The 27,792-nt window shown below is 37.0% G+C and overlaps 1 protein-coding gene across 2 annotated transcripts; it reads left to right on the top strand.

The window, feature by feature from the left end:
* Positions 281 to 27,792, top strand: LOC109229642 (aladin). 2 transcript variants are annotated; one of them, XM_019395172.1, is made up of 13 exons: positions 281 to 440; positions 5,177 to 5,291; positions 5,489 to 5,585; positions 5,709 to 5,882; positions 6,927 to 6,985; positions 9,009 to 9,096; positions 9,203 to 9,278; positions 9,819 to 9,918; positions 13,051 to 13,102; positions 26,413 to 26,550; positions 26,736 to 26,823; positions 27,025 to 27,092; positions 27,259 to 27,792. In XM_019395172.1, the coding sequence occupies exons 1-12, from the start codon at positions 324 to 326 to the stop codon at positions 27,085 to 27,087; spliced, it is 1,167 nt and encodes a 388-aa protein (XP_019250717.1). In that variant the 5' UTR covers positions 281 to 323; the 3' UTR covers positions 27,088 to 27,092; positions 27,259 to 27,792. The 2 variants fall into 2 exon arrangements, with proteins under 2 accessions (XP_019250717.1, XP_019250709.1); XM_019395164.1 differs by having other exon boundaries at positions 5,486 to 5,585.

Raw genomic sequence — 27,792 nt, 5'->3', positions numbered from 1 at the left:
CCATTACCTATGCGTTAACATAATTAATGTGGAATAAAAAGAACTATGGTGTAATTAATAATATCAGCAACTTCACAAGATTAGCATCTTCCAAGTAGCATATCGTATCAAATTGTCTGCGATATTCTCTAGATTTGTTGTGTATAATTATTGACTCTTCGTATAAGAGGTTCTTACTTGAACTTACACCAATGTTATGTCTTTTAGTTATAGTTTATAGGTTGACTGTAGAATTTTTTGGTGGTCATGGTCCGTATTAACTGTGGTTCTGTTAGTAATTGCAGGGAATTGTATTCAGTCCCGTTCCTTTTCAATCAGAAAATATGTCGAGTGCACTGAGCCGTGAACAAGGTCCCGACCAGAGGAAGGGTGGTTTACTTTGGGCAGCATTGCAGGCAGTCTCTACTGGTTCACCAAGCCGCTTTTTTCGCCCGGTTGATGTAAACATCCATTTCTTAATCTTTATTCAAATAGAAAAAGGAACAATTGATTTCTTAATCAATATAAAGCAGCTTCTCGTTGCATGTACGAGTCCTTCATGCAAAAACTTTTCAATGTTGTGAACATCTTTTACAACTTTGTAAACAATTTACTGTTTTAATTTTCTAAAACTTTCTTTGGAAACATACAGGTAAATACGATTAAGCTTGAGATGCTTGATGGAGGATGTTGTGTCTAGAGTGTTATAAAGAAGTTATTTTGACTGAGAAGCCTATAGTCGATAAATGACATCAACAACATTGGATTAGTAGTGTTTCAACTATATTGCGTAGGTCCACATAACAACTCAATTGGAACAAATTTCTAAAAAGATAGACTAATCGGAAGAGGGAAAAAAGGGATTACTGTTAATTGCTACCACTAGTTTGAGCTGCCTTTTGTATATGACTTCATACGATCCTTTTTGAAATGGAAGTTGCTTTACAAAGGGTACTCACATGGATAATACTGCTCAATATGGGTATGCTTTGACTTCTACACAAATAAATAGAAATTAACTCTAGTTGTTTAAAAAAAAAAAAAAATTCAAGAAGAGGGAAACAAAAGGTAAAAGTAAAACCATAACATCAGTCAGTAGCCCCTCTCCCAAAAGGAAAAAAAAGGAAAAAGAACGAAGAAAGAAAAGAAAAGTCAAGGTTTTAAATAAGGTGATAATGCAGAAACTAAAGGTAATTATACCACATAAATCAATCAATCACCCAATTGTGCCCTTGGCCCAAAACTAGCTAAGGTTGGCTATGTGAATCCTCTATATCCATTATGCTTTATTGAGGCCATCTTGTTCAAACTTTAAGTATTTTATCTTTCAAAGTAAATTAGATGTTCTCTAAAAATGGAGTTCCTCTGAATCTTCCACTTATCCTTACATTTACATGTAAATTTATAATTAGACTCTTTGCAAACACCAGTAATCTCAACTAATTGGTATTTTGGTCCATTAGTTTTGAGAGGTTGTAGGTCATTTAAAAGAATATACTTTCATGTGATTTTAGGTTTACCTCGTTCTTTTTTATCACCTTCAATTTTCATAATATTGCATTCATTGACTAGAATTGCCTAGACATGACAAATCATTTCAGGCGACCTTGTTTTATATTATCCTTTTTATGTTAATTGCACACTCTATCTCATGAGATCGTTTATAATGTTTGCTTATATTATATGGCCGTACATCGATCTTAATGTCTATATTCTTTAAGACATCATTATGTGGATCTATTGGGCCATAGTGGCGACGCATTCACTCCCACATATTAATGTTATCACATCCATATTATAGAACTCACCTTTAACTTTACTGTGTATCTTCTTTGCCATAGCACCCTAGCAAACTCAACTACAACTATGCATCAATCCCAAAGTTGGGATCAACTTTAAGAATTCTCATTTGCCATGACGCACTACAACTACAACTATGCATCAATCCCAAAGTTGGGATCAACTTTAAAAATTCTCATTTGCCATGACGCTCTATTTAAGCTCATCTCAGACCCATATTATACAATCTAAAAATAAAAATAAAAGTAGAAGCTTAATATATTTTGGAAAAGTATATAAATCTTTGTCATGACAAAAATACTTCTAGACAGCATTAGACATGAAGTAACCATACTAACATGACTAAAACACATCCCAAACTAATTGGTGTCGCATGTATAGATCATTTTCTTCCATTGTACTCTACTTTTATCTGAACCTACATGGAGTCTAAAAGATTGTAGGTCTTTCAAGACAATTTCCTTCTATGTGATTTTTGGGTCTAACTCCTCTTTTAACATCTTCACTTATCATGATTTCATGCATATAGACCAATGCATTTGGAGGTCGACACCGGACGTGACTAAACCATCTCAAGTGATCTTATCTCATTTTATCTTTGGTTTGTGCTATTTGCACCTTTTGTCGAATGTAGTCATTTTTAATCTTGTCTAATCTTATAAGGCCACACATTCACCTTAGCATCTACATGTGTGCGACATTTATCTTGTGGATGTGTTGGACTTTAGTATCCATTTCAACCATCGAATTTTGATTCTAGGTGTAAAATATTCATCCGTCATACCATTCTCCTAAAATATCGAGTGTGGATATTTGAATTGTTTGCATATACGTACCGTAATCCAATCTATTCTTGCCTCAATTTCATGCTTCTTATGTTGACTAATCTTATCCTAAAACTCTTACTTTCTACCGTACTTCTCCATAGTGAAAGCTTTTGGTTGATACCCTTGTTGGTTACTTCAATTAGCACACTATTGTTACCAAATAACATACACCATGTGACTTAATCTTGTATTATGTTAGTTAGCTCATGCAAGATTACGGTAATGAAGTATGAGCTCAGTATCGTTCTTTAATGTAAACACACGATTATGGGAAACTCCTATTGTATCTCCTTGGACTATTCTTACACTTGTGATGACTTCTCCATACATATCCTTTATGGTATTTATATATTTCATTAATATGAATTCTTTTTTCTCAAACACCCGCCAAACGACCTTTCTTGAAGAACACCGTGTGTGCTCTTTCTTCCTTTTGCAATAAATTTTCATTAATCTTTTTATCAAGAATATAGCCTCCTTTGTAAATTCACTGGGCATAAATCCTAATGGGTTCTCGTCACTTTCATAGTGCCCCTAAGTTCACGCTGTATCACTTTTTCCCTAAATTTTATCTATGACTCATAATTTTACACTTTGAATTCCTTTGTTCTTATATATTACTATTAGAATCATGGTACTCTCTCCACTCGTCGGGCATCCTACCATTTATTAGTATATCATCAAAATAGCTTAATAAGCCATCCTAATACAATGTCTCCATGATATTCCAGACTTCTATGAGGATACTATCTAACCAGTCTTTTCTAAGCCTTATATTTTTCATTACATCCTCTATTTCTGCCGGCTGAATTCTATTAGTGTATCCAAAGTTTCCATCGCACAGATGTATGGAGACCTAAAAGGTTATCTCGTGGTTCGAGTTGAACATTTAGTCAAAGTAGACTCTCCATTTCTTCTTGATCTCATCATCTCATGTTAACACTTGTTGAAATCGTCTTTAATATATTTCACTTGGTTTAAATTCTTACTCCTGTTCTCTCTCCTGCACTGCTTGTTTACACATTTTTTTTAGCCTTCTTGTGTCTCTAACCTTTGGTACATGCCATTTGTGGCTTCTCCTACGGGCACTGCTAATAGTCTTGTTTAGCTTCTATCTTAGCTCTTTTATAGTCTTCAAAGACTTCTCCGCCTTTTGTTTTTGATAATATCTTACAACACTCTTTTTGCTTTAATAACTCATTCCACTGACAAGATTCTTATGGTCAACAAGGTCCTAAGCCTTTAGAGACACCTAACACTCTCTTGCTAGTTTCGTAATGCTACCTAACATTTCCTTTTGCAGGATGTCTTCATCCCGTTTGCAGTCCCATGCTCCCTCATCGCATAGTTTTTCTTGAAAAGCTAACTGGTTTGTTCCTTTTAATGCTCACCACCGAATTTTTAGTTACTTACAGGTGTTCTCGCTCTACTCTTAGACTATACCACCAACCTATGTTGGGTGGTCATTGATTCTCTTAATGTAATCTTACAATCCCTTGGTTCTATACTTCTATCAAGCCGTCGGGTAAGGCTAAACTCTAATTTATAACTCGTGTTGCCTATCTCTCCAGCCTTTGGCCCTACCCATTTGGTTTCTTGTGGGCATGCAATATCAAATCTCTCTTTTTTAAGGTATCCATCAATCCAATTGATTTTCCAGTTAAAGAGCTAAAATTCCGCCCAAATCCAATTCTCTTGGACTAGTTTTTCCCCAATCATCTATAATGCAGGAAACCTTTCTTATTTTGCACTACATACAGATGTTTAATGTGGCGAAACTGACTTCTTTACTCATAGTCGTCCATTATGTGGGAACCCTTTCTAATTTAGCTCCACATGTGGGCACTGATCTGGCAGGACCAACTTCTATACCCACATTCTTCAATGATGTAGGAACTCTGGCTCATATTCCCTCACAGCCAGGTGACAAGGTGATGGAACTCCTAGCCTAGTTTTTATCACATTAGGGTGCCGATGTAATTTGTGCCTAGGTGAGCACGTTCCAACGACATAAGTATTGTGAAGATTATCATAAATTGACTAGCGCAATCCTCCTCCTTTATCCCGGTTTAGGACCAAGAACGTGAGCACGTTTACACAGAGTTAGCAACTTCAACCATCCTGTTATAGAATTTCCATAATGTTTCTTCCCCTTTCTTTCTGGTGCTCCTTGATTATATGAGTATGCCTGTTATTGATGAAATTCTCTTGATTAAAAGAACATTAATTCATAGAAACGAAAGAAGTTAGCTGAATATAGCCCATTAGACTATTCTAAATCATGAACTTGTACTCCTTGAAGATTTCTCAGCATTGCACTAAACCCACTAACCTAGTGATTTAGATGGTCTCTGATTTTATCTTGTGCAAAACTTTATGCTTATGACTAAAAGTGTCTGCCTTAAAGTATCCTGGGAGGGGGGGGGGGGGTAAATGACAATAGATACAGTAATTTTTACCTTTTCAAATAGATATATTTATGCATTTACCTACACTGGTGGTTAATTCAAAACTGTAAAGGAAGTAAATCGCCAATGCTGTTTTCATTTTTCTTAAAATGTGTTTTGTAGGTAAAATTGTTACACGATGTTGATTTCCATGGCCTTGGTTGGCACCAGCACAAGCATATTTTAGCCTTTATTTCAGGGTTGCATCAGGTGACAATTCATGACTATGAAGATTCTGGTTAGTACTTATATGGTCCTTCGTGCATTTACTTGCTTGGTTCTATTTTTAGTTCAAGCCAAGATATCCTACTTCATATTGGTTATTGGACTCTATTGCTTTTGTCTGGCAGTGTTAATCTTTCATCTTTATATGCTGTTCTCAAGTGACGTTTGAAATTTTTCATGTTTTGAAAACCTTTTTATCTGTGCCAGAAGGAAAGAGTCCCTGTACTTTGATCAATGAATCCCAAAAAGATGTTAGAAGTCTAGCATGGCGGCCAAATGGTGGGAGGTCACTCTATGTGGCCTGCAAGTTAGTATCTTTAGTTTTTCATATCTTAGATTTCCTGAATCTGTCAGATATCTCATATTCGTTTGATACATACTTCATGTGTTCATTTATCTGGTGCTTGTTTCCAACTGCTTCTCTGTATAGGGGTGGCATTTGCATTTGGGCTGCTTCATATCCAGGCAATGCAGCTTCAGTGAGATCAGGAGTCACATTGGGCACTCTCTCTAGAGGCTCAGGAACTAAATGGACTCTTGTGGATTTTCTTCAAAGTCCTGAACACGAACAAATTACTGCACTTTCATGGAGCCCAAATGGAAGATATCCTAAATGGTTGCCAAACATTTATTTTGTTATTCTTGCAAATTTTACCTCGTTCATGGACCTAAGTGGGATAATCGATTTTATTTGATGAGTAGATTTTATGGTAACCACTACCTGTAAAATAATTGCACCATAAAGAGAATGCACGGATAAATTTTCATTTGGATGATAAATAAGGCAATAATAGGAGGAACTTTGCGAACTAAAAGTTAGGACTCCTTTATCCAAAGTAATTTAAAATCTATACATATGGTCTAGGATGCATTTGCATCTACTATAAGTATATCCTTACTGCTAGAGCATTCTGGGTATTTTCCGTTTTAATTCACAGCAACTAACAGTATTTTGCGAGCCTCAATCTCTCAAATTTTCCCATCTCTTCCTTGTGTTAATTTTTCAAATGCATTTTAATTTTTCAAATGCATATTATCTGAGCCGAGGGTCTACCGGAAACAACCTCTCTACCTTCTTAAGGTAGGGGCAAGGTCTGCGTACACTCTACCCTCCCCAGATCCCACCTTTGAGATTGCACTGGGTTTGTTGTTGTATATTATCTTGTGATTGACATCAGAATAGGTTCCTGGTGATGCTGATCTATGTTCATGACAAATTGTTATATTGTTTATGAGTATGGTGAAGTACATGGTCATAACAAAGCCATTGTCCAATCTGCTCTCTTGTAGCATGAAGCTTGTTTGCTCACATTCTTTTACCACTTTATTTCCAAATCTAACCAAATTATACTTCCATTACGATACTTCCATATTCTTTTTATTTGAACTCAGGTCTTGTGCATTTTAACTCTGAAGTGATTAAAATTTCTCTCATAAACCATGTGATTTCTGTTTCATTTAGTTGTTTTCCTCTCGCTGATTGTCATTATGAGAAAGTGATATGACCGTCGTATAAACGGATAGATATAAGCTGGTAGAACAGTATTTGGAAAATTAAGTTTACTTTAGATGGTTAACAAAGGGCCTGCCAATTACTTGTTTGAGAATGGAACTTCTGATGATTGGAAAATTTCCTTGACCTTTTTACATATTTGGCATCAGCTTCATTTGAGAGCTCTTCATTCATCATATGGGATGTTGCTCAAGGTATGCAACTTTTTCTACTTGTTTAAGTGCCAGGCACTGTTTCCTTTGTACCTGCAACAGGTTGGTAACGTAGAGGGTGTTTGGCTAAGCTTATAAGCTGGTCAAAACTGGCTTATAAACACTTTTTGGCTTATCTACGCGTTTGGTAAAATTAAAAGTGCTTATAAGTTAAGTGCTTATAAGCCAAAAATAAGCCAAAAGCCATAAGTTGGTCTCCCCCAACTTATCAAATTTCAGCGTATAAGCACTTTAGGTTTGACCAAAATATTTACTATTCTACCCTAAAATGCTTCTTTTTAAAACAAAACTGTTTGTATACCCAATTTTTTAGCTGCTTATTATTAATTTCAGCACTTTTATCCAAACACGTAACTGCTTATTTTTTAAATCAGTTTCAGCACTTAAAAGTGCTTTTCAGCACCTATGCTTATCAGCTACTCTAAATCAGCTCAGCCAAACGGGCTCTTATTCTGTGCAGTTCTTAGCTCGCTCAGAGCACATCATGATTAGTTTCTTCACCATTAAAATATTCTTCCTGCCTTTTCTCTCTGTTCCTTTTTACCTCTTGATTTATGGGCATCACTTTAACTTTGATGCCTGGAGTGATGGTGCTTAATGATAGCATTTATAGCTTTCTCAGGTGAAATGTATGCAAGCCTTTTTATTTTTTAATTCTTTAGTTTTCTTTGCTCCACTTTCAAAATTCATGGTCTCTCTGAAATTCATGAGGCTCGGAATGATCTTTTAATTTTGATGATCAAGATGACAACATCAAGGCATACTGTGACTTCAAAGAAAATCTTCTTGACAGTGGAATTCAGCCCATGACGAATTGAAGATTCCTGAATATTATAAACATTAGACAAGTGTCCAGAAGATATGCAAAGGGGAAAAGGTTTCTAGGGAGTAGTCTGCTAGGAAACCCAAAACTAATAACCTTTGAGAACTCTGATTCAATATACCTGAGGACATCACAGTTTGCCATGTCAATATGAGTTCTGGATGATCGCGTTGCTCTATTGGAATTTTCTTAAAATTAAGCAGTGTATGAGAGATGCTCTTTCAAGTTTGAATCTCTTTTTTACTTCAATAATCATTGTATTGCCAAATCAAGAGGTTAATGGTACTTCATCCTCCCAGTAATTGTGACATTGACAGTATGTAAATATGTTCTTCCTGAAGTGTAAAAAAAATATTAAAGCAAGTTATCCACCCTTACTTTGTGGCATATCTGGATATAAAGAAACTAACTGCATTAGTTAGAAAGAAGAAAGGAAATGAGGGGGGAAGGAGAGTAGTATCACTTTTTCTTTCTAAAAAAAGAATAGTATCGCTTTTCCCGTGTTGGGTATTGAAAGAAGAGCAGGAACACTATCTTTTTACATCGTTACATTCTAACAAATCTTCATTCTGCACAACTTAAAATCTCTCTTGGGACTATGAGAAGTTTTATCAAGAGGGTTTTGTTTTCTTGGAAGGCTTCCCACTTTTATGCTGGAAAGATAAGCCTCCTGTTCTTATTTCCTGTATCTCCATAAAGCTTTTGCCACTGCAGGAACAAATTTCTTTGAATACTTCGCTTTCAGTGCAAATATGCTTGTAATTGTCCTAGATAAACCAGAACGAGAGCTAGTGGATAGTGACTTCGTCTTGGGGCTGTTAAAGTGGAAAAATGAAAGAGCTTATAAGTTAGCTGGTCTATATATGTTTGCCTATGCGAGTCTTACCTTAGATGTTTGCCTATGCATATTTATCGAACTTCTCTTATCCCATTTCTTTTTAAGATGTACTGTTTGTGTATAAAAAGTATTACAGTTTTATATGTATTATGTGTATTTGTTACAGTTTTGTGGTTTATATATATATATATATATATATATATATATATATATATATATATATATATATATATATATATATATATATATATATGTATGTATGTATGTATGTTGTGTGTTTATGAGTATACTATGTTGCAAATTTGCAGTTCTAATTTTGTTATAAGCATTAATCTATGCTACAGGAGTGGGGACGCCTATTCGACGTGGCTTAGGGGGCATATCTTTGTTGAGATGGTCCCCGTCAGGAGACTATTTCTTCTCTGCAAAATTGTAATGCGACTTTATTAAATTTCTGAATCCCGTATGCACATGAATGAAACTTACAAAATATTACTTTTTTGCTGATTATTCTCCCTGGTATCCTCTCTTTTCACAGTGATGGGACATTCTATCTCTGGGAGACTAACACATGGACATCAGAACCATGGTCCTCAACAAATGGCTTTGTCACGGTTAGTTGAAGCAGATATTATCTTTTTATCTCCACTTTGTACTATATTGTTAATCGAGAGAGCTCTTTGCTTTTTTTGTTTTGTGCTCATTTTGGGTCTTAGGATCTTTCATTGACATACCTATGAAATTTGGTAAAGTCATTGTGTTTTTGTGCATGGATATACATGGATGCTCCTTTTGAATTATGCTTATTCAGAAGGCAAAATAAGATGGTTAGAGAGTGAATAGAGGCATGGTAATATAGTGAAGTTAGGTTTAATCTTCATAGTTAGAGATGCACTCTTCCCCCTCTTCATTCTGTTTCTTAGTAATGGTCCGTGGATAGATGATATGATTAGTGTTTTTCTGGATAAGATGCGAAACCTAATTGGTTGATGCTCTTGTTTTGCAATTTATGCCCTGTTATTAGGCTACAGAGGCCCTGGTTTGGCGCATTGTATGTTGATTTGCTAGACAGTGTTGTGGACTGTTTTACATAGTATTGCTGGTCCATTGATACGTTTACACAATTTAACTTTAATCATGTTTTTCATTACCAGGGAGCAGCTTGGGATCCCGATGGCAGTAGAATTATTGTTGCCTTCTCTGAATCTTCAACCTTGGGTTCCATTCACTTTGCAACCAGGCCACCATCTCTAGGTGTGTGACATGTTTTCCAGCTTCCTTGCTGTTAATCTATGTTTTGTTTTAAATTTTTCAAAGCTATAGCAGAAAGTAATTCTTTCGATAGGCCGAATACATAGACTAAATTGTCCGAATATTTCGTTTAGCCTTTGAACATTTGAACAGTTGACCTCTACTGAAACTGAGCCACTTAGACACATCTCGCTCAAACAATTAACCAAGTAAAATGAGTGTAATTCACACGTGGTGACTTGGCAAACACCAATTAAAGAACGCCTCGGCTTTTTATCCCAAATAAATTTTAAAAAATCTTTTGAATCAGAAAAAAAATTCATCTCCTTCACCTGTCAACTCATCATCTTCCTATCCAAAAAATATCATTATTCATATCCTCCAACTTTCACTCACCAATAACCTGTACACCACCTTCTCCTCCTATTTGTTGCGATAACCCCTCTAAGCTCCCCTTTTTCATCTCCATCATCACCACATCCTTACACCTTCACAAACGTCAAATCCAAAACAGAGCACTTCTCCACTCTCTGCAAAAACCCAGCTGAAAAGCAACTTCATGGGACACAGACCCTAGAAGCTCGACCATTTCACCTCAGCATCGAACTCCAAGATTTCCACAGTTTCCATCATTATGCCCCACCTCCATTTCACTTTGACTGGTGCTTCCAACTGAAAGTTACGTGTTTTTCCTCCGGAATTCCACAGAGATGGATGAATAATGGCTGGAATAACAGAGGCAATTTAATGTATAGAGGAAGAGGACGACGGCTTGGTGGTATTTTTATGGACGAATGCTGGCTGGTTTTAAATTAATATGGGTGGAGATGGTGGTGATCTGGTGGAGGCAGTGGTGGCGGTGGAGCCGCTATAGGGGGACCACATGGTGATGGATATGTTGAAGGCGCATGAGTAGGTGGGAGGAGCTACGATGGTGGAGGCAGTGACTATGATAAATGGTGGTGGCACCAGAGAATGAAGGATAGATATTGTATATTAGTTAATCCATATCAGTCCTTTTTTAACATTCACGCTAACATTTGTGATGCCCGCGGCCCACACTATGTGACTTCTAAGTGGTAGGATTTGAGTAGAGGTTAAGTGTTCCAGTGGTCATAGGTTTAGTTTGGGTGGCTAGATGAAATATCTTGATAAGTTCAAGTTTCCATATGTGTTTGGCCTTCTGGGTATTATTACGCTACTAGCGCTGTGTGATCAGGAGGCATGGGATGTTGTTTTCTTGAGTGGACTGCCGTGAACATGTAAGAGAGTGCCAGTTGTGGAGACTCAATGATAGAGCTAAAGAGAGATATTCCCTGAAGAACTCCTTATCTGTAAGAACTAAGCCTATCCAAAAAGGAAATTTCAGAGATGTACCAGAAACTTGATTATACGGCCAATGACAATATTAGTGTTTTCTTCCTGTTTCCAGTTTTTCTTACTGGATGTTTCTTTTGGTTTATAGTTGTGAGAGTAAATGGGGGACTTTTTCAATTTATCTGCTTTACGAAGAAGAAACAACAGAAAAGAAGGAAAATTGAGATTTGAGGAAAATAAAGATAAGAATTCATTTATCCTTATAAATGCTTTCCCATTTTATATTCTGATAAATGTAGATGGCTAACATTGTTAACATTGTGACAATGCTGGATATAGGAGACTGGAAAATCCCCCACCCCCAGGAAACATCCCACAAAAATAAGGAAGAATGTTATTATGCTGTGTGTAAATTGAAAGAAGGTTACTAATGTCACTTGTTATTACTTCACAGACAGAATCTGGTTCATACTGATAAGCGGCTTTGCCGTCCTTGTAGTAATTAACTGTGCATCACCAACATTGTAATTCTTAAGTTGAGAAGAGATTATTTAGATCTTTAGGTGATGAAATTGTCCATCTCACATAATATTTCTAGATAACTCGCTAGTGTTGTACTTAGTTTTACAAAAGAATCTGGTAGTGTGTACGGTCTCAGAGTAAACAATAATACTGGGGATATAGCTTGCTGGAACATGGTAGTTATCATGCTGGCTATACTAGAAAGTACCACCAATAGGATATTCTCTGTTTTGTGGTTAGGACGTGAAGTAGAGCCTAAATTATGTCCTGTATTTTATGTACTTTGGCTGATTCAGTTCCTTTCATTTTATCTATTTTACTGACCATATTAACTTTGGCCTCAACTGTTAAAGGTTAGTTTCTGGCTGACTCTTCTGCTGACATTACACATCTTCTTCATACATATCATTCATTCCCTTTATTGCTGATTTTCTACTGTGTTTCTTGTTTGATGTATACTCTGCTGTAAGTTTCTTCTTAAATCTGGAATATTTCTTATCCAAAGTCAAAGCAACTTGGGATGTCCAACATTACTTTTAAGATGATAAGAAATGTGATATCTCAATTAAGACATATTTGTATGGTTAGTAGCTTAAGCTGAAAAGGAATTGGGTAGAAAAATCAGTATGAAAAATTTGTTTAGTAATATACTGTTCATCGAGGCTGAGGTTGGAAACTAGGAAGACTAGAATAAACATGCTAATCAGAAGCAGATGTGCGATGTTCTGGAGGATCATAATTAAGCTAGCTAACTGCAATGTGGTTGGATACTGCTCAACTGTTAGTACTCCTTCTGTGTGTCAATTGCATCAACAGTTTTGTTTAAATCGGGCGGTTCCTCTGTTTGCTTGATAACATTAGAAAAACATATCTTGGTATGAAGAATGCGTGCAGAATCATGTTTTTTTCTTACAAAGTTATTCATTATATAGTCCCTGTCGCTTTTCAGGACTTTAAGCCCTATTCCTATTTCAGTCTTTCATATTATTCCTAACATCTTGCTGTGATCAACTTCTCTTTTGGCTTCTAATATAGTGTCTCACTAAGGGAATAAGCCATGTTGCTCTCCTAAAATTTTCTCTGATAGTTCTTGTTGTATGAATTTTGGTTCTCAGTAGTAGTTTATTTCAAGCATCAATCAAACAAGGTCCCCGCCTGTTAGATGTTCGGGATTTCTGTTTCTCCCTTGTTTGACATTTAGGGTAATAGTAATTTGAGGAATTTACCCAATCTGTTAGATGCTGATTAGCTTTTCACAAGCTTGACTCTTGTTGTCTCTTTTGTTATTCTGTGCAGATGCTCATCTTATACCTGTTGATTTGCCAGAGATACAGACCTTGACTGGCAGGTATTGATACTAAGCTTCCAGTATGGTGCATATTTCTTCTAATGATTACTCAATTTGTCAATGGTGTTTCAGCTTGTTGTGTTAACATTTAGCTTAGACTTGGATGTTTTAATTGTGAATGATGTGTATCCTCAACTAGCGATGTTGATGGTTCTGCAGATAAATTTGTCTCCATCTTTTATTATTTAGAAATATAGTGCTCGTGCTCTTGTTATCTCTATCTTGGAAAACTAATATGCACATAGCATTTTGCTAAATAACATAAGGTGAAGTTACTACTATGTACTATCATACATAATCTGCCCTCATATGTCAAATTCTGTGCTTGTTTTTTTGTCTTGTTTTTCTTTCTCCATTTAAGGAATCTATAATGGTTATCCTGTTCTCGACCTGTTTTCTCATTAAAACCAAACCTTATTTTTTTTCGATAGATCAAATATATTCCATTGATGATGAGTAAAACTGCGTATATTATACAAAAGTGTCATGTTTAGGCATATAAAAATCTGACTAGTTGTACAAATTGGTATGTCCTCTTCACACCAACAACACGAAAGAAATGAGAAATAACTTTTGAATCTTGACATTGGATTTTCAACACTCTAAAAAATTCTGCTATTCCTTTCTCTCCATATCACTCAAAAGTTACATTAGGCTGTTGTCTTCCATGTCCTTTTCTTTTGAGCATCCAATTCCTTTGAATTTTCCATTGTCTCTCGGCTGTTCTAGGAACCACCCAGTGAATGTTGAATATGGAATATATCAAATTACAGAAACTGACCTTTTGGCCATGGCAACATTACGATCAGCTTCTTCTTATTTAGAAAGATTTTCTACTTCTTAAATGTAGTAGGAGATAACCCACATGCTCTTTTACATATTTTTTATAACATTGATGTTCGGATCAGTTTGCGTGCACCTCAACTATTCCATTAGGTACTTTATACCTCCCAACAGTACATGTATCGACTAACTTTGCCCCCCGAGACTTAGGCAGATGGGAATAAATTACCTATTGTCTTTTGTAAGCAGTACGTTCTAGCTTATGCATCATCATCTTCTTTAACTACGTGGGATCCATATGGCACCCCAAGTTGCACACTATTTCAAAAAAGCCACTTTCTCGGGTGCCTTGTTTTCTACGAGGGCTTCCATATAGCCTTTAGTCTTCTCCACCAATTTTAAGTGATTGTAATCGAACTGATCTTTCAATCGAGCAATTTATTAACCTCTCCAAATTATTTGTAGCTACATGGCATCTTTAAGAGTACTTCTACTTATTCACATTTTGAGTGCTGCACACATCTTCCGAAGGACACATTCCGATGTTACCTGCATTTGCTCCTTTTAAGGAAATTTGCTATTGTGGCATCTTTAGCATTCGGTAATAAGTGAAGTTGGTGTACTTTCAAGGTTTTGCACCTCTCAAGCACATAGAAGAGAAAAACAAAAGCACTTTGCTAAAGTTTTTCACAAAACTAGCGAAAACGTTCTTCAAACTCTCGTTAGAAGAATGTAAGATGAAAAGCAACCTCACCCACATATTTTTCAATCTCGCAAGATTGCAAGAAGCGTTGAATAAAGGAAGAACAATGGAATAAAAAGTAAATCACGTTTTTGAAGCAACTGCTTTGAAAAACTAATCACCAATGTTTATTTTAGCTTATTAAGCCCTTTAAATAGGCCTTCAATGAGTACAATTGATAAGGTTAAGGAAAACTAATCTTAATTAAATTAATAAGAATAAGGCTAAGAAAACCTATCCTAATTGAAATAGGAAAAAGAATTCTAGTAGGATTGGACTACCAACTAACAATCCTAGTTTGACTAGAACTATAAATATAATCCTACTAAAACAAGAATTAAGAAATCCTAATCTTGTAAGGAAAAGAATCCTAATCTTGAATGGATTCTTGGATTCTTCAATTTCTTGAAATTTTTGGGCCTTAATTGGAGTAAGGCTAATTGGTGTAAGCATTTTAAATTTGTGGCCCAATTCTCCATATCCATTGGCACCTTCATGAGCCCAATACGCCTCCATTGTTGTAAAAAATGTGGTCTCTATATGTTCATCATTCTCCACTGGTTTAAAAGGACTCGCCCTCGAGTCATCGGAATGTTAGGGAGCAAGATCTGCTACATTGAAGATAAGTGATATTTCAAAGTCATTGGGAAGCTCCAAGTGATAAGCATTATCACCAATCTTTTGCAGTACCTTAAAAGGTCCATCAGCTCGCTTATGTAATTTAGAAAACTTGCGGTTTGGAAATCTCTCCTTACTCAATTGAACCTAAACCGGGTCGCCCTCCTTGAACACCACATGTTTCCTACGTGTATCAGCCTTTTCATTATATTTAGCATTTTGCTTCTCGATATGTGCCCGAACTTTCTCATGTTTCTTGAGTTGCTTGACTCTATCAACAACATCTCCACTAAAAGAATGAGTAGCTAGAAGAGGGGAAAGCTCAAGTGGTCTAAGAGGATTCTTACCCTAGACAACTTCGAATGGACTCTTTCTTGTATTGCGGCTGGTTGACTTGTTGAAGGCAAACTCAGTAGTAGGAAGCAACGATTCCCACTCTTTGAGATTTTTCTTTTAAACCCACGAAGCAAAGCACAGAAACTTCCATTGACAACTTCGGTTGCCCATCAATTTGGGTATGATGAGAAGTGCTAGTTGATAGCTTAGTACCAAGTTTAGCCCATTAAGTCCTCTAAAAATGACCTAGGAAACTCGAATCCCTATCTGAAACAATAGTTCTGGGAATTCGATGCAATTTCACAATATGATCAAAGAAAAGATCAACAATATTTGTTGCATCCGAAGTCTTACCGCAAGGAGTAAAGTGGGCCATCTTCGAAAATCGATTGACAACCACGAAGATGGAATCCTTACCTTTTTGAGTCCTTGGAAGGCCCAACATAAAGTCTATGCTAATGTCTTCCCAAGGTTGAGTAGGAATTGGCAGAGGAATGTAAAGACCCGAATTGCTTTTGTGCATTTTTGCCTTTATACAAGTTTCACATTTTGCAATCAGCTTATTGACATCCCATACCATCTTAGGCCACTAGAAGTTTTCTTGAACTAGGCGTAGAGTTTTTGTTTGCCCAATGGCCAGCTAACCCTCCCTCATGGGACTCACGGACTATAAATTCACGCAAATTTCCTTGTGGAACACAAAGCTGCTTACCATGATAAAGATAGCCATCCCTAAGCACAAACATACGTTGAGGACCCTCCTAGTATTGACCCCAGATAGCTAGCTCCGAAGTCTGGATCTGTTGCATATAATTCCTTTATGTGTTCAAAATCCGCAAGTGTTTTACATGGCAGAAACAAAACAAGGCTTGTGACTTTATGCATCAGCTACTTAATTGACCTTTCCAGCGTTGTGTTTAATGACAAAGTGAAAGACTTGCAAAATTCTTCCCACTTGGCATGCCTAATGTTGAGCTTCTGTTGGCTATTCACATACTTCAAGGCCTCGTATTCAGAATAAAGCACAAATTCTCGAGGTAAAAGATAATGAATCCAATGAGAAAGAGCTCTAACAATGGCGTAGAACTCCTTGTCATAAGTAGAATACTTGAACTTTTGCATCGTTCTGCTTCTCCTAAAATAAGCAATAAGTCTACCTTCTTGACCAAGAACAACTCCAATCCCAACTTCGGAAGCATCACATTTAACTTCAAAGATTACATCAAAGTTGCACAAAACAAGCACCTGTGCTTGAGTTATTTTTGTCTTAATCCGTTCAAAACTCTTTTGGGCATCATCCGTCCATTTAAATGAGTTTCCCTTCAAATGCTCGGTAATAAGAGCAACAAGAGGAACACCCTCATAACTGTGCCCTAGATGTTCCTTCATGGATCAAAAGAAACATTGGGAAGATGAGCAAAACATATGGTGTGAGCTTCGAAGGGTGCGAATGGGAAGCTATGGCTTTATTTTTGAAGATAGACAACAGGAAAAAGGAGATGAAGGCAATGGTGCGATCAAAAAATAAAAGCACAGGGGCTTCGCCAAGATTAAAAGGAGTGTATGAAAGGAAAAACTTGAAGGTTGGAGTGAAATACAATGACGGAACCCCAAGGATCAGAGGGAGGCAACTTCTCATCAAAAGTTAATGAAGATACACCTAATCTCCTGGAATGTTAGGGGTCTTATTGGGGGGGGGGGGGGGGGGAGGAAATTGATAAAATCAGCTTTCAAAGAGCGGAGGGCAAATATTTAGTGTCTGCAAGAAACAAAGTTAGAGGGGGATTGTGATGGTATTGCAAAACAACTAGGTAGCAGTAGGTGGATTAATCACATAAAACTAGAAGCTGAGGGTACAAGGGGATGGATCTTAATTATGTGGGATAAGAGAGAATGGAAGGGGGATTTAGTTGAAAAGGGAAGATACTCTATCACTTGCAACTTTAACTCTGTGATAGACAACTTCCTTTGGGCTTTGACTGGGGTGTATGCTCCATGCAAGAGAGTGGAAAGAAATGAACTTTGGCTAGAGTTGGGTGCGATGAAAGGTTTATTTCAACACCACCAGATTTGCTGACGAAAGGAAAAACAGGACCTCATACAGTAGAGCAATGGAAGACTTTTCAGAAAAAGTGGAAGAGCTGGAATTGATTGATCCTCCTCTACCGGGGGGCCAATTCACCTGGAGCCAAGGTGACAACTCTGAGTGTGCTTCTAGAATAGACATGTTTCTCTTCTCTTGGAGTGGATAAAGAATTCAGTTTTATCAGACAAAGTCTCCTTCCAAAAGTTATTTCTGATCACTTACCAATCTCGTTGAAATGCGGGGAATGGGAATTCAACAAATCCTATTTTAAATTTGAAAACTGGTGGTTAGATGTTCAAGAGTTTCCTGCTAAAGTGCACACTTGGTGGAATTTTTTTGAGATTGTTGGTAGGCCTGGTTTTGTGTTAGCCTCCAAATTAAAGCTTCTCAAATCTAAGTTGAAAGAGTGGCATAAGGAGGAGTATGGTAGTCTAGAGGCAAGGAAGAAGACAATCCTCAATAGCATCTCAAACTTTGATCAGATTCAAGAAAGCAGAAGGCTCACTGAAGGAGAGTTACTGGAAAATGCTGACCTCATGTTAGAGATTCAGGGGTTAGCCAAGCATGAAGAGACTGCATGGAGACAAAGGTCCAGATCCTTATGGCTGAAACACGGGGACAAGAATACAAAGTTCTTCCACATAATGGCTAATGCATATTGGAGATACAATCACATTGATAAGCTGGAGGTGCAAAGGCAGACTTCCACAAACTTGAGAAGTAATCAGGAAAGAAATCATAGATTTCTACTAGAAACTGTACGCGAAAACTGAATCATGGCGGCCAAATTTCAATCTGGTTAGGGGAAATTTCTTATCAGAGGAGAAGAGCACTTGGTTACAAAGAGAGTTTGAAGAATAGGAAGTGGTGGAATGCCTTAAGTCCTGTGCGTCAGACGAAGCACCATGACCCGATGGCTTCACCATGGTTTTTTTTCAGAATTGCTGGCCAACAATCAAGGAAGATGTCATGTCAACTTTGAAGAATTTCCACTCCAATGAATTCTTCGAGAAGAGTTTTAATGCATCCTATGTGGCTCTCATCCTAAAAAAGAATGAAGCGAGAGAGCTTAAAGATTTCAGGCCAATTAGTTTGATTGGAAGTGTATACAAAATATAGCCAAAGTGCTAACCGAGAGGTTGAAGTGTGTCATCAACAAACTCATTGGTGGTCATCAAATGGCCTTCATAAAAGGAAGACAAATAATGGATGCTTCTCTGATAGCAAATGAGGTGGTCGATTCTTGGCTCAAAAGCAAAGTGCCACGAGTCCTATGCAAGTTGGATGTAGAGAAGGCATACGATCATGTCAATTGGAATTCCCTTCTAAGACTAATGGCTGATATGGGTTTTGGATCTAAATGGATTAACTGGATTTGTTTCCGTCTTAGCACGGTAAAATTCTCTATCTTGATAAATGGCTCACCCCAAGGCTTCTTCTCTTCACAAAGAGGGCTAAGGCAGGGGGATCCTCTATCTCCCTTTTTGTTCCTGATGGTAATGGAGGGGTTGAATCCAGTGTTATCAAAGGTGAAAAGCGCAAAAAAGCTCTAAGGTCCGTTGGGGCTTTAAGCGCAAAGCACAAATAAAGCGTGGGCTTTAATGAAAAAAGGCGTAACAGGAGAAAAAGTAAAAATATGCATGTACTCTCCAAGACTAATCATTATAAGCATTAATAACAAATATATGGACAAAGAAATTGAAAATAATTTAAGATAAAGTGAAATATCAATTGTTTAAGGTCGCTTTTTCAAGATTACACTCATTGGCGAGGAAAAGTATGCCTTAGAGCTTTGATGCGACACTAAAGCGCCAACAAAGCGAGGCGAAGCGATCAACGTGTTTTGAGCCTCGCTTCAGGGCTTATGCGCACTTTTAGCGCGCCTTTGACAACACTGGTTGAATCAGATGTTAAACACCGCAATGGCAAATGGTTGGATCAAGGGTTTCAAGGTATCTAACAGACGGAATTGCAGCCTAGAGATCTCACATCTCCTATATGTTGATGACTATCATTTTCATGGGAACTCAACCAGAAGAGATGTTGCACCTTAGACTTATTCTAACAACCTTCAAAGCTGTGGCAGGTTTGCATGTGAACTGGGGAAAGAGTAAGCTTTTTCAGGTTAATGAAGTCCCGAACATTCAGGACCCGGCTAATATCCTGGAATGTGGACTAGGGAACCTCCCTACCAAATATCTAGGCCTCCATCTGGGCTCCAAAAACAAGTCGCAAGATATATGGCAAGGGGTGATTCAAAAGGAGTGAAAAAAGACTGTCAAGATGGAAGAGTCAATATCTGTCACTTGGAGGCAGAGTGACTCTGGTAAATAGTGTCTTAGATGCACTGCCTTCCTATGTGATGTCCTTATTCCCAATTCCAACTAAGGTGGGGAAAAAGATAGACTCCCTGAGAAGGAATTTCATTTGGCAAGGAAAGAGTGAGAAAATGACTATTCACTTAGTCAAATGGGATACTCTTTTGTGCTCTAGGCAGGCAGGGGGCCTAGGTATCAGAAATCTAAAGGCTCAGAATAACAGTCTCCTTGCAAAATGGTTATGGAGGTATAATCTGGGGGAAACAGCTTTATGGAGAAGGGTGATTCAAGAGAAGTATGGCCATGAAGGACATTGGTGCACCAAACAAGTGTTATCCCCTCATGGAGTGGGGGTATGGAAAACAATTAGCGGGCAATGGTGCTTCATTGCTGACCACTCTAGTTTCAAGGCTGGAAATGGTAGAAGAGTACTTTTCTGGTGTGATAAATGGTTTTGGCACACTCCTATGAAAGACCAATTTCCAGATTTGTATAGCATTGCTCAGAATCAAAGAATTTCAATAGCAGATGCAAAATCCTTACATGGGTGGAACATTGTCTTCAGAAGGAATTTTAATGACTGGGAGTTGCAAAGTGTGGCAGATTTCTGGGGGACCTTAGAAGCTTTCCAAGTTCTTACAGAAGAGGAAGGTGCTTTGATCTGGAAGGGTCACAAATCAGGTTCCTTTTCAGTGAAATCTGCGTATCATTTCATTATCAATACTCCTAATCCTGCGCAAGGATGGCCATGGAACAAATTTGGAGGGTCACGACACCTACAAAAGTTCAATGCTTCACATGGTTAGGAGCAAGGGAAGCTGTCCTAACTCAGGATAACCTCCTTAAGAGAGGAATCCAGCTTCAAGCTAGGTGCAGTCTTTGTGGTAAAGATGGGGAATCAGTATCCCACCTCTTTATTCACTGTCCGGTCACTACTCAACTTTGGCACTTCTATCTTAATTTGGTTGGTAATAACACTACTACTCTTCTTAGTAGCTGGAACAATGGAGGGGCGGATATTAAACAGAAGAAATGGTGGAAAATTGTTCCTGCTAGTATCTGGTGGATCATATGGAAAGAAAGGAATGCCAGAGTTTTTTAAGATAGACCTAGGTCTTACCAGAAAATTAAGCTTAATTGTTTTTTGTTATTTCATTTTTGGTCAAAGAGAGCTATAGGGAGGAAGTACACTCTTTACTAGATTTGCTAGAAGAAATGTAATCAAATAGAATATGCTTTGGTAGTCTCACTTACCCTTTGGGGTCTGATTGTGGCCTTCACAATCTCTTGTAAATACTTACCCATTTATATAATTGTTACCATTATAAAAAAAAAAGAGCAATAAGAGAGCTAAAATATTTATAAAACGCCGATAAAAAGAAACCATACCATGAAAGCTGTGAATCTATGTTAAGCTTTTTGGATGGGCCAACTAGTAATAGCTTCAAAAATCTTTCTCTTGTGCTTCAAATTTGTTCATAATCCTTGTTTTTAATAAGTATATCATCAAATAAACGACGACAAATTTTCCTATTTATGGCTGAAATATTTAGGTCATGAGTTTCATAAATGTGCTAGGAGTTCTTCATTTGAATTTGGTGACAGTCACTCTTCAAATCAATTTTAGAAAATATCTTGGCCCCATGTAATTGGTCAAAATGATCATCAAGCCCAGGAATAGGAAATCTATACTTGATGGTGATCCTGTTAATAGCACGATTGTCAACACACATGTGCCAAGATCCATCTTTCTTAGGATCTTGATAATTCTTGCCAATAGAGAAAGGAATAAGGCATCGTCTAACTTGTACATTCCTTCCTTCATCCCGCCACCTCATGCGGTATGACTTCTGCAATGACTCCGTCTCAAACCCAATTTGGTAACCGTTTCTTCAAAAAGTACATTGGTACAACTTCCTGGATAAATTATGAGTGTACAAACCTTCCCTTAGATGTACAACATGTATGGAAAATATTGTGTCGTAGCCATGGTTCTGCCTTGCTAGAATCTGAATGCAAAAGTCATTGGATCATAAGGTATTCTCCATCATCTCCATATTCAGCTACTTCTTCCAACAAGTCATCGTGTTGCTCTTCATGATAATCTTCTTCATCATTTGCACCTTCAAGGATGGTGAATGCGTTTTTGTTAGGACAATCAGCTTGTATATGCTCAAGTCCTCCACATTTATGGCATCTCTTTTTAAAAATAGCTTCTGAAGTCATGGGCTTCCCTTTAACTTTTTGGACACTTGGTTTTGTTGTAGATGATTGTGGCTTTGTAGAGCTCAAACTAGCACTCCCATGGTTGAAAGTGTTCGGCTTTTTGATGGTAGTTGATGAAAATGTGGCTTTGTCTTCCTTCTGTTGTGTCTCTACGACCTTGGCTAATTTGACAACATCTCTAACGGTCCAATGGGGTTGCAATCATTTTACATTCGTAATAGACTTATTTAATCCAGCCAAATATCGAGCAATTAAGCGGGCTGGTTTTTCTTTAATGTCATCTTGAGCCTAAGATATTCAAATTCTCTTGTGTACTCATCCACGGATAAAGTTCCTTGTCTAAAAGAATAAAACTTCAAGTAAGAACTTTCTTCATATGTCTCTTGCGAGAACTGTTTGCTCAATTCTCGTTTCATTCTCTCCCTAATGTGAGTTCATGTTTTTCCTTCAAGCTCTCGCTCTCTTTTGAGGTTTTTCCACCATATGCATTACCTCTAAGCTTTTATAACAAGTTTGACCTTCTTCTCATCAAAATATTCTTTATAATCAAAAACATGCTCAATAGTTATAAGCCAATCAATGAATTCATCGCCTTGAGATTTTCCATCATACTCCGAAATTTCAAGCATAATACCATCACATTGATACCTCTCTCGATTATTATTGTGCGTCCTTCTCTGAAATCTCCTTCTATCATGTTGATACTGAACTTCATCAGAGTCATACTCTTCACTACCTTGATTATCATAGTATTCCGAATTTGAGTTTTTATCATAGTGAGCATGGCTTCTCGGTACTCTCATGCCTTGGTCAGCTATAGCTTCTTCTGCTTGCTCAATATGTCCTGCTCTACGCGGTTGAATTGGTGGATCTCGAAGTGGAAGACATCGCATAGCATTGGTGTGTTGTGTCTTGGTGGCGGTGGAGGTTATAGGCGTTGTGGCAGATTTGGTGGTTGATTTTTAATAGCTAAACCTTCAACCAATTGAGTTAGATTCTACGCTGATTTCTTTAAGTCATATAGCTGCACTTTAATTTCTTCGTTGTCTCGTTCAAGGTCTGTAGTTCTTAATCTTTCAATCTGAATTTGTTCATCAATTGAAGAGGATACTGGACTTTCAATTTTCTTGTCTGGTGACATGATGAACAAGATAGCAATTCAAGAATTCGAATCTAGAGTCTATGCTCTGATTCCAAATTGATGTACTTTCAATGTTTTGCACCTCTCAAGCACAAAGAAGAGAAAAACAAAAGCACCTCGCTAAAGTTTTTCACAAAACTAGCGAAAGCGTTCTTCAAATTCACGGTAGACGAATGTAAGATGAAAAGAAACCTCACCAACACGTTCTTCAGTCCCGTAAGATTGCAAGAAGCGTTGAATAAATGAATAACAATGAAATAAAAAGTAAATCACTTTTTTTGTAGCAAGAGCTTAGAAAAACTAATCACCAATGTTTATTTTCAGGATATTAAGCCTTTTAAATAGGCCTTACAATGAGTACAATGGATAAGGTTAAGGAAAACTAATCCTAATTAAACTAGAATAAGAATAAGGCTAAGAAAACCTGTCCTAACTGAAATAGGAAAAAAAATTCTAGTAGAAATAGACTACCAACTAACAATCCTAGTTTGACTAGAACTATAAATATAATCCTACTAAAACAAGAATTAAGAAATCTTAATCTTTAAGGAAAAGAAATCCTAATCTTGAATGGATTCTTGTACTTCTTCAATTTCTTGAAATTCTTGGGCCTCAATCGGACTAAAGGCTAATTAGTGTAAGCATTTTAAATTCGTGGCCCAATTCTCCAAATCCATTGGCACCTTCATGGGCGCAATAAGCCTCCATTGTGTAGAAAACATGGCCTCCATATGTTCATCCGAAGGTATTCATCCTTGAGGTGGTGTTACTCCATACATCAAACAAAAATCGTATTTGGTTCATATTTGTTGTCGAAAACCCAATGGATCGTGAGTAACTCATTCTCTCTTTCATAATTTCTTTTCATGAGTTAGTTCCATATGGTTTCTAACCTCGTTTGAAAACTATCCATATTGATTACAATGATATTTCGTTGTAATATTTGTCCCCACAGAGCATCTTCTTTGCGCGCAAATCACGATAACCATTTCCCCAAAACAACTTGCTTAAAAATAGATTGTTCTCTGATGCCTAATCCCCCATCTTTGATCACTTCCATCTAACAGAGTTGAATTTTCTCTTTTTTTCCCCAGCTCCAATAAGAGTCCCACACAGTTCTTCCAGTTCCTTATTAACTAAGAAAGGAAATGGAGACATGGAATGTAGCACTCGTTTGGACTGAAAATCCCCTTTGTATTGTTTCAATTCTTCTTTGTTTTTGAGTGTCTGGATTTGGTTTTGAATGAAATATTTTGAGCATATTATGATTAAATTTGTTCTTCAAAAAAGGAAAAAGAAACTTAAAGGAAATGGAGACATGGAACAAAGCACTCGTTTGGACTGGAAAACACTTTTGTACTGTTTAATTTTTCTTTTTTTGTGAGCGTCTCGATTCGGTTTTGAATGAATTATTTTGAGCTTATTATGATTAAATTGGTTCTTCAAAAAGGGACAAAGAAAAAGAATGGTAAAATTGGTCTTGGTTTCCTCTTATGTTCTCTGAAGAACTCCTCACAGCTTGTCCAACTTCCTCTTCAAAAGAGCCTCCTTTATGGTGTTGCTAATTCTCTGGAATGTCGTCGTCCTCAATTGTGGCCCCCGATCCTCAATTCTCATAGTAGGGTGATAGTGTTTGATAGTATTGAAATATAAGTGTTGTATAACTGAAGCTTCTTAATTTGGTGCATGAATTTACTTAATATTTGATGTTCAAGCCGTTAGAGAGCTTATGTGAGGCAATTTCTTTTGTTGGTTCGCTTTGAATATTTTAAAATTTGGAGGCCCAATTCTTTCTCAAGTAATGACATTTAGAGGAAAAAATAAATGAAAAAGTTTTCGGCCAAAATCTATTCCAATTTCTGATCCAGTTGTGTTTGTTTGATAGTTTTTGCAAAACAAGTAAAGATGAAAAGAAGCATAGACAATAAGTAGTAGCAACAAGAGAAGATGATAATGCCCGAAGAGAAAGAAGCAACATATAGTGAACGAAAAATTGCAAATAAGGAAAAACGAAAATACAAGACTAGTACTAAAGCTATGTTGGTGAAAAGGAGACACGCACGACTACCTACTAAGTTTTTGCAAAACAAGTAAAGATGAAAGAAGCATAGACAATAAGTAGTAGCAACAAGAGAAAATGATAATGCCCGAAGAGAAAGAAGCAACATATAGTGAACGAAAAATTGCAAATAAGGAAAAACGAAAATACAAGACTAGTACTAAAGCTATGTTGGTGAAAAGGAGACAGGCACGACTACCTACTAACCTTCTACCCTAATTCTTGACCTCCACACCTTCCTATGAAGGGTCATGTCCTTAGTAAGCTGAAGCGCGCCATGCTCTCCCCAATACTTCTTAGCCCCACCATAGTCAGTCTCTCACACCTCTCATCGGGGCATTTATGCATCTCCTCTTCACATGATCGTACCATCTCAGTCTCGTTTCTCGCATCTTGTCCTCCACGGAGGCCACTCCCACCTTTATATAAACTTTCTCCAAAAAAAAAAACTTATCCAAAATATAAAACATCAAGAAAATATTCATTCTTCTATATTCTAATTGAATTATTTGCATGTCCAACATGGCAGAAAAGAATTGCAGCCAGTTGTATGCTTTGTTTTTGAGCTTCAACTCCTAAAGCATAAAGGACTTAATCACAAGGGAGTTTAGGCCTTATGGGTGACTCTCTATCCTGCATGTCTCATCTTTTATATACTCTTTCCTTCTTCGCTTTGATATTCTACATGTATCAGTTTGCCCTTTTCCCTCTCCAAGCGCTTTTTTTCATTTTGTTTTCATTTCAGTTGAAGTGTAAGGCTAAAAAATGATTAAACTTTATATAAATAGAAAGGATGGAAATGAAAATTTTATCACTGGCTTATGAATTGAGACTAAGATGCTTTGGTTATCGAAGCAAAAGCTGGTTCCAATAGACCTAATTTACATGAGTCTGAGTATATTTTCTCTTTGGACTACTTGGAGAAACTGACTGTATATGTGAAGATGCCCATTTTTATATCTAATGCATGATCTGTCGCTGAAGTTTTCTCCTTTATGCAGTCAAGGAATTGATAAGATGGCATGGGATGCTTCAGGAGAGCGTCTAGCCTTATCTTATCGAGATGGGGATGACTTGTACAGGGGTCTTATAGCAATATTTGATGTTAGAAGAAGTCCACTGATTTCAGCGTCTTTGGTGTAAGTTGGAATTATCTCTGTTTATGCATGCTTGTCTATTAAAATTTGTACTATTAATTAGTTATTGGTTTCACATATGTGGTGGTTCTGACGGAGATAAATCTCTTCACGTATTACTGGATTGTGTATGTACTTAATTTTATTCTTAATGTTTCTAACAACGTTTATTTTTATACAAAATCCAGTGGGTTCGTTAGGGGTCCTGGAGATGACCCCAAGCCAATAGCTTTTTCATTTCATGACAAGTTTAAGCAGGGACCATTGCTTTCTGTGGTTAGTTCCAACACATTCTTGAGTCCTTCGTTATAATACTGCTCTTTGTTTAATATTCAATAGTGTCATTGTGGTCCTTCCACCACTGTAATTGCTATAGATCTCCTCAACGCCATAACCAGATGATTCTAAAGGAGATTCCGTTTGCTTCATTAGCTTACAGAAGTTTTGGTTTCTAAACTAAATTAGGATTTTGTGCAGTGTTGGAGCAGTGGATTTTGCTGCACCTATCCCCTCATATTCCGCTCTTATGTTCTTCCATAGTCAAGGTATGTAACATCGGAATTTTTCCAATGTAAAATTGTCATCTGGATGTATAATTTTGCAGAGGGAGTGCCATCTGTGATGGGAAATTATAGGTAGTAAAAAGAAAGAATTGTAAGTTTGAACCTCTGATTAATTCAGCCATGTAATTATTTTACATGAATTATGCAGATACAGCGAAATTTTACTATCAACTGTGACATGAGGAAAACAGTTTCATCCAAGATTTCGATAATGCAGAGCTAGAAATGCTAGATTGAAGAATCCGATTTCATAATTCAAGATGGATTATCTTCAACTCCTTAGGAGATTGCAGGGCAGAGTATTTGACAATTAAATCTTTACCTTCACCAAACAGAAGTTTGGGTTTTAAGTATGCGTTATGACTTTATGTTTCTACAGAGAAGTTCCTACTTTATATACCTAATGTTTGGAGGATTTAGTATATCAGTGGAATTGGATGTGCTAAGAGCTGTAGTTTCCTTTTTTGAAGTGTTTACCCTCAAAATCATATATCACGGTGGGAATCTTGGCACGTATTAGTGAGAGACAGATTAATTAGCAAATCATGAGATTTCTTACCTTTTATAGAATTGTACCTAAAGTAGATCTCCCCTACTATATAAAGGGGGTCAGATAATTTGTAATAGACACGGTAACATTCACTTAGAAGCAATATATTGTTATTTTCTCTTTAAAACTCTA

The sequence above is a fragment of the Nicotiana attenuata genome, chromosome 1 (genome assembly GCF_001879085.1).
Source record: "Nicotiana attenuata strain UT chromosome 1, NIATTr2, whole genome shotgun sequence".
NCBI classification, from domain to species: Eukaryota; Viridiplantae; Streptophyta; class Magnoliopsida; order Solanales; family Solanaceae; genus Nicotiana; species Nicotiana attenuata.
Note: the sequence above shows the minus strand (reverse complement) of the source record. Positions and strands in the feature narration are given on the sequence as shown.

Coding starts and splice junctions, on each gene's coding strand:
- LOC109229642 (XM_019395164.1), top strand. CDS start 324: ATGTCGAGTGCACTGAGCCGTGAACAAGGTCCCGACCAGAGGAAGGGT. Junction 5,883..6,926: donor TCATGGAGCCCAAATGGAAG/ATATCCTAAATG, acceptor TGACCTTTTTAC/ATATTTGGCATCAGCTTCAT. Junction 13,103..26,412: donor ATACAGACCTTGACTGGCAG/GTATTGATACTA, acceptor TCCTTTATGCAG/TCAAGGAATTGATAAGATGG.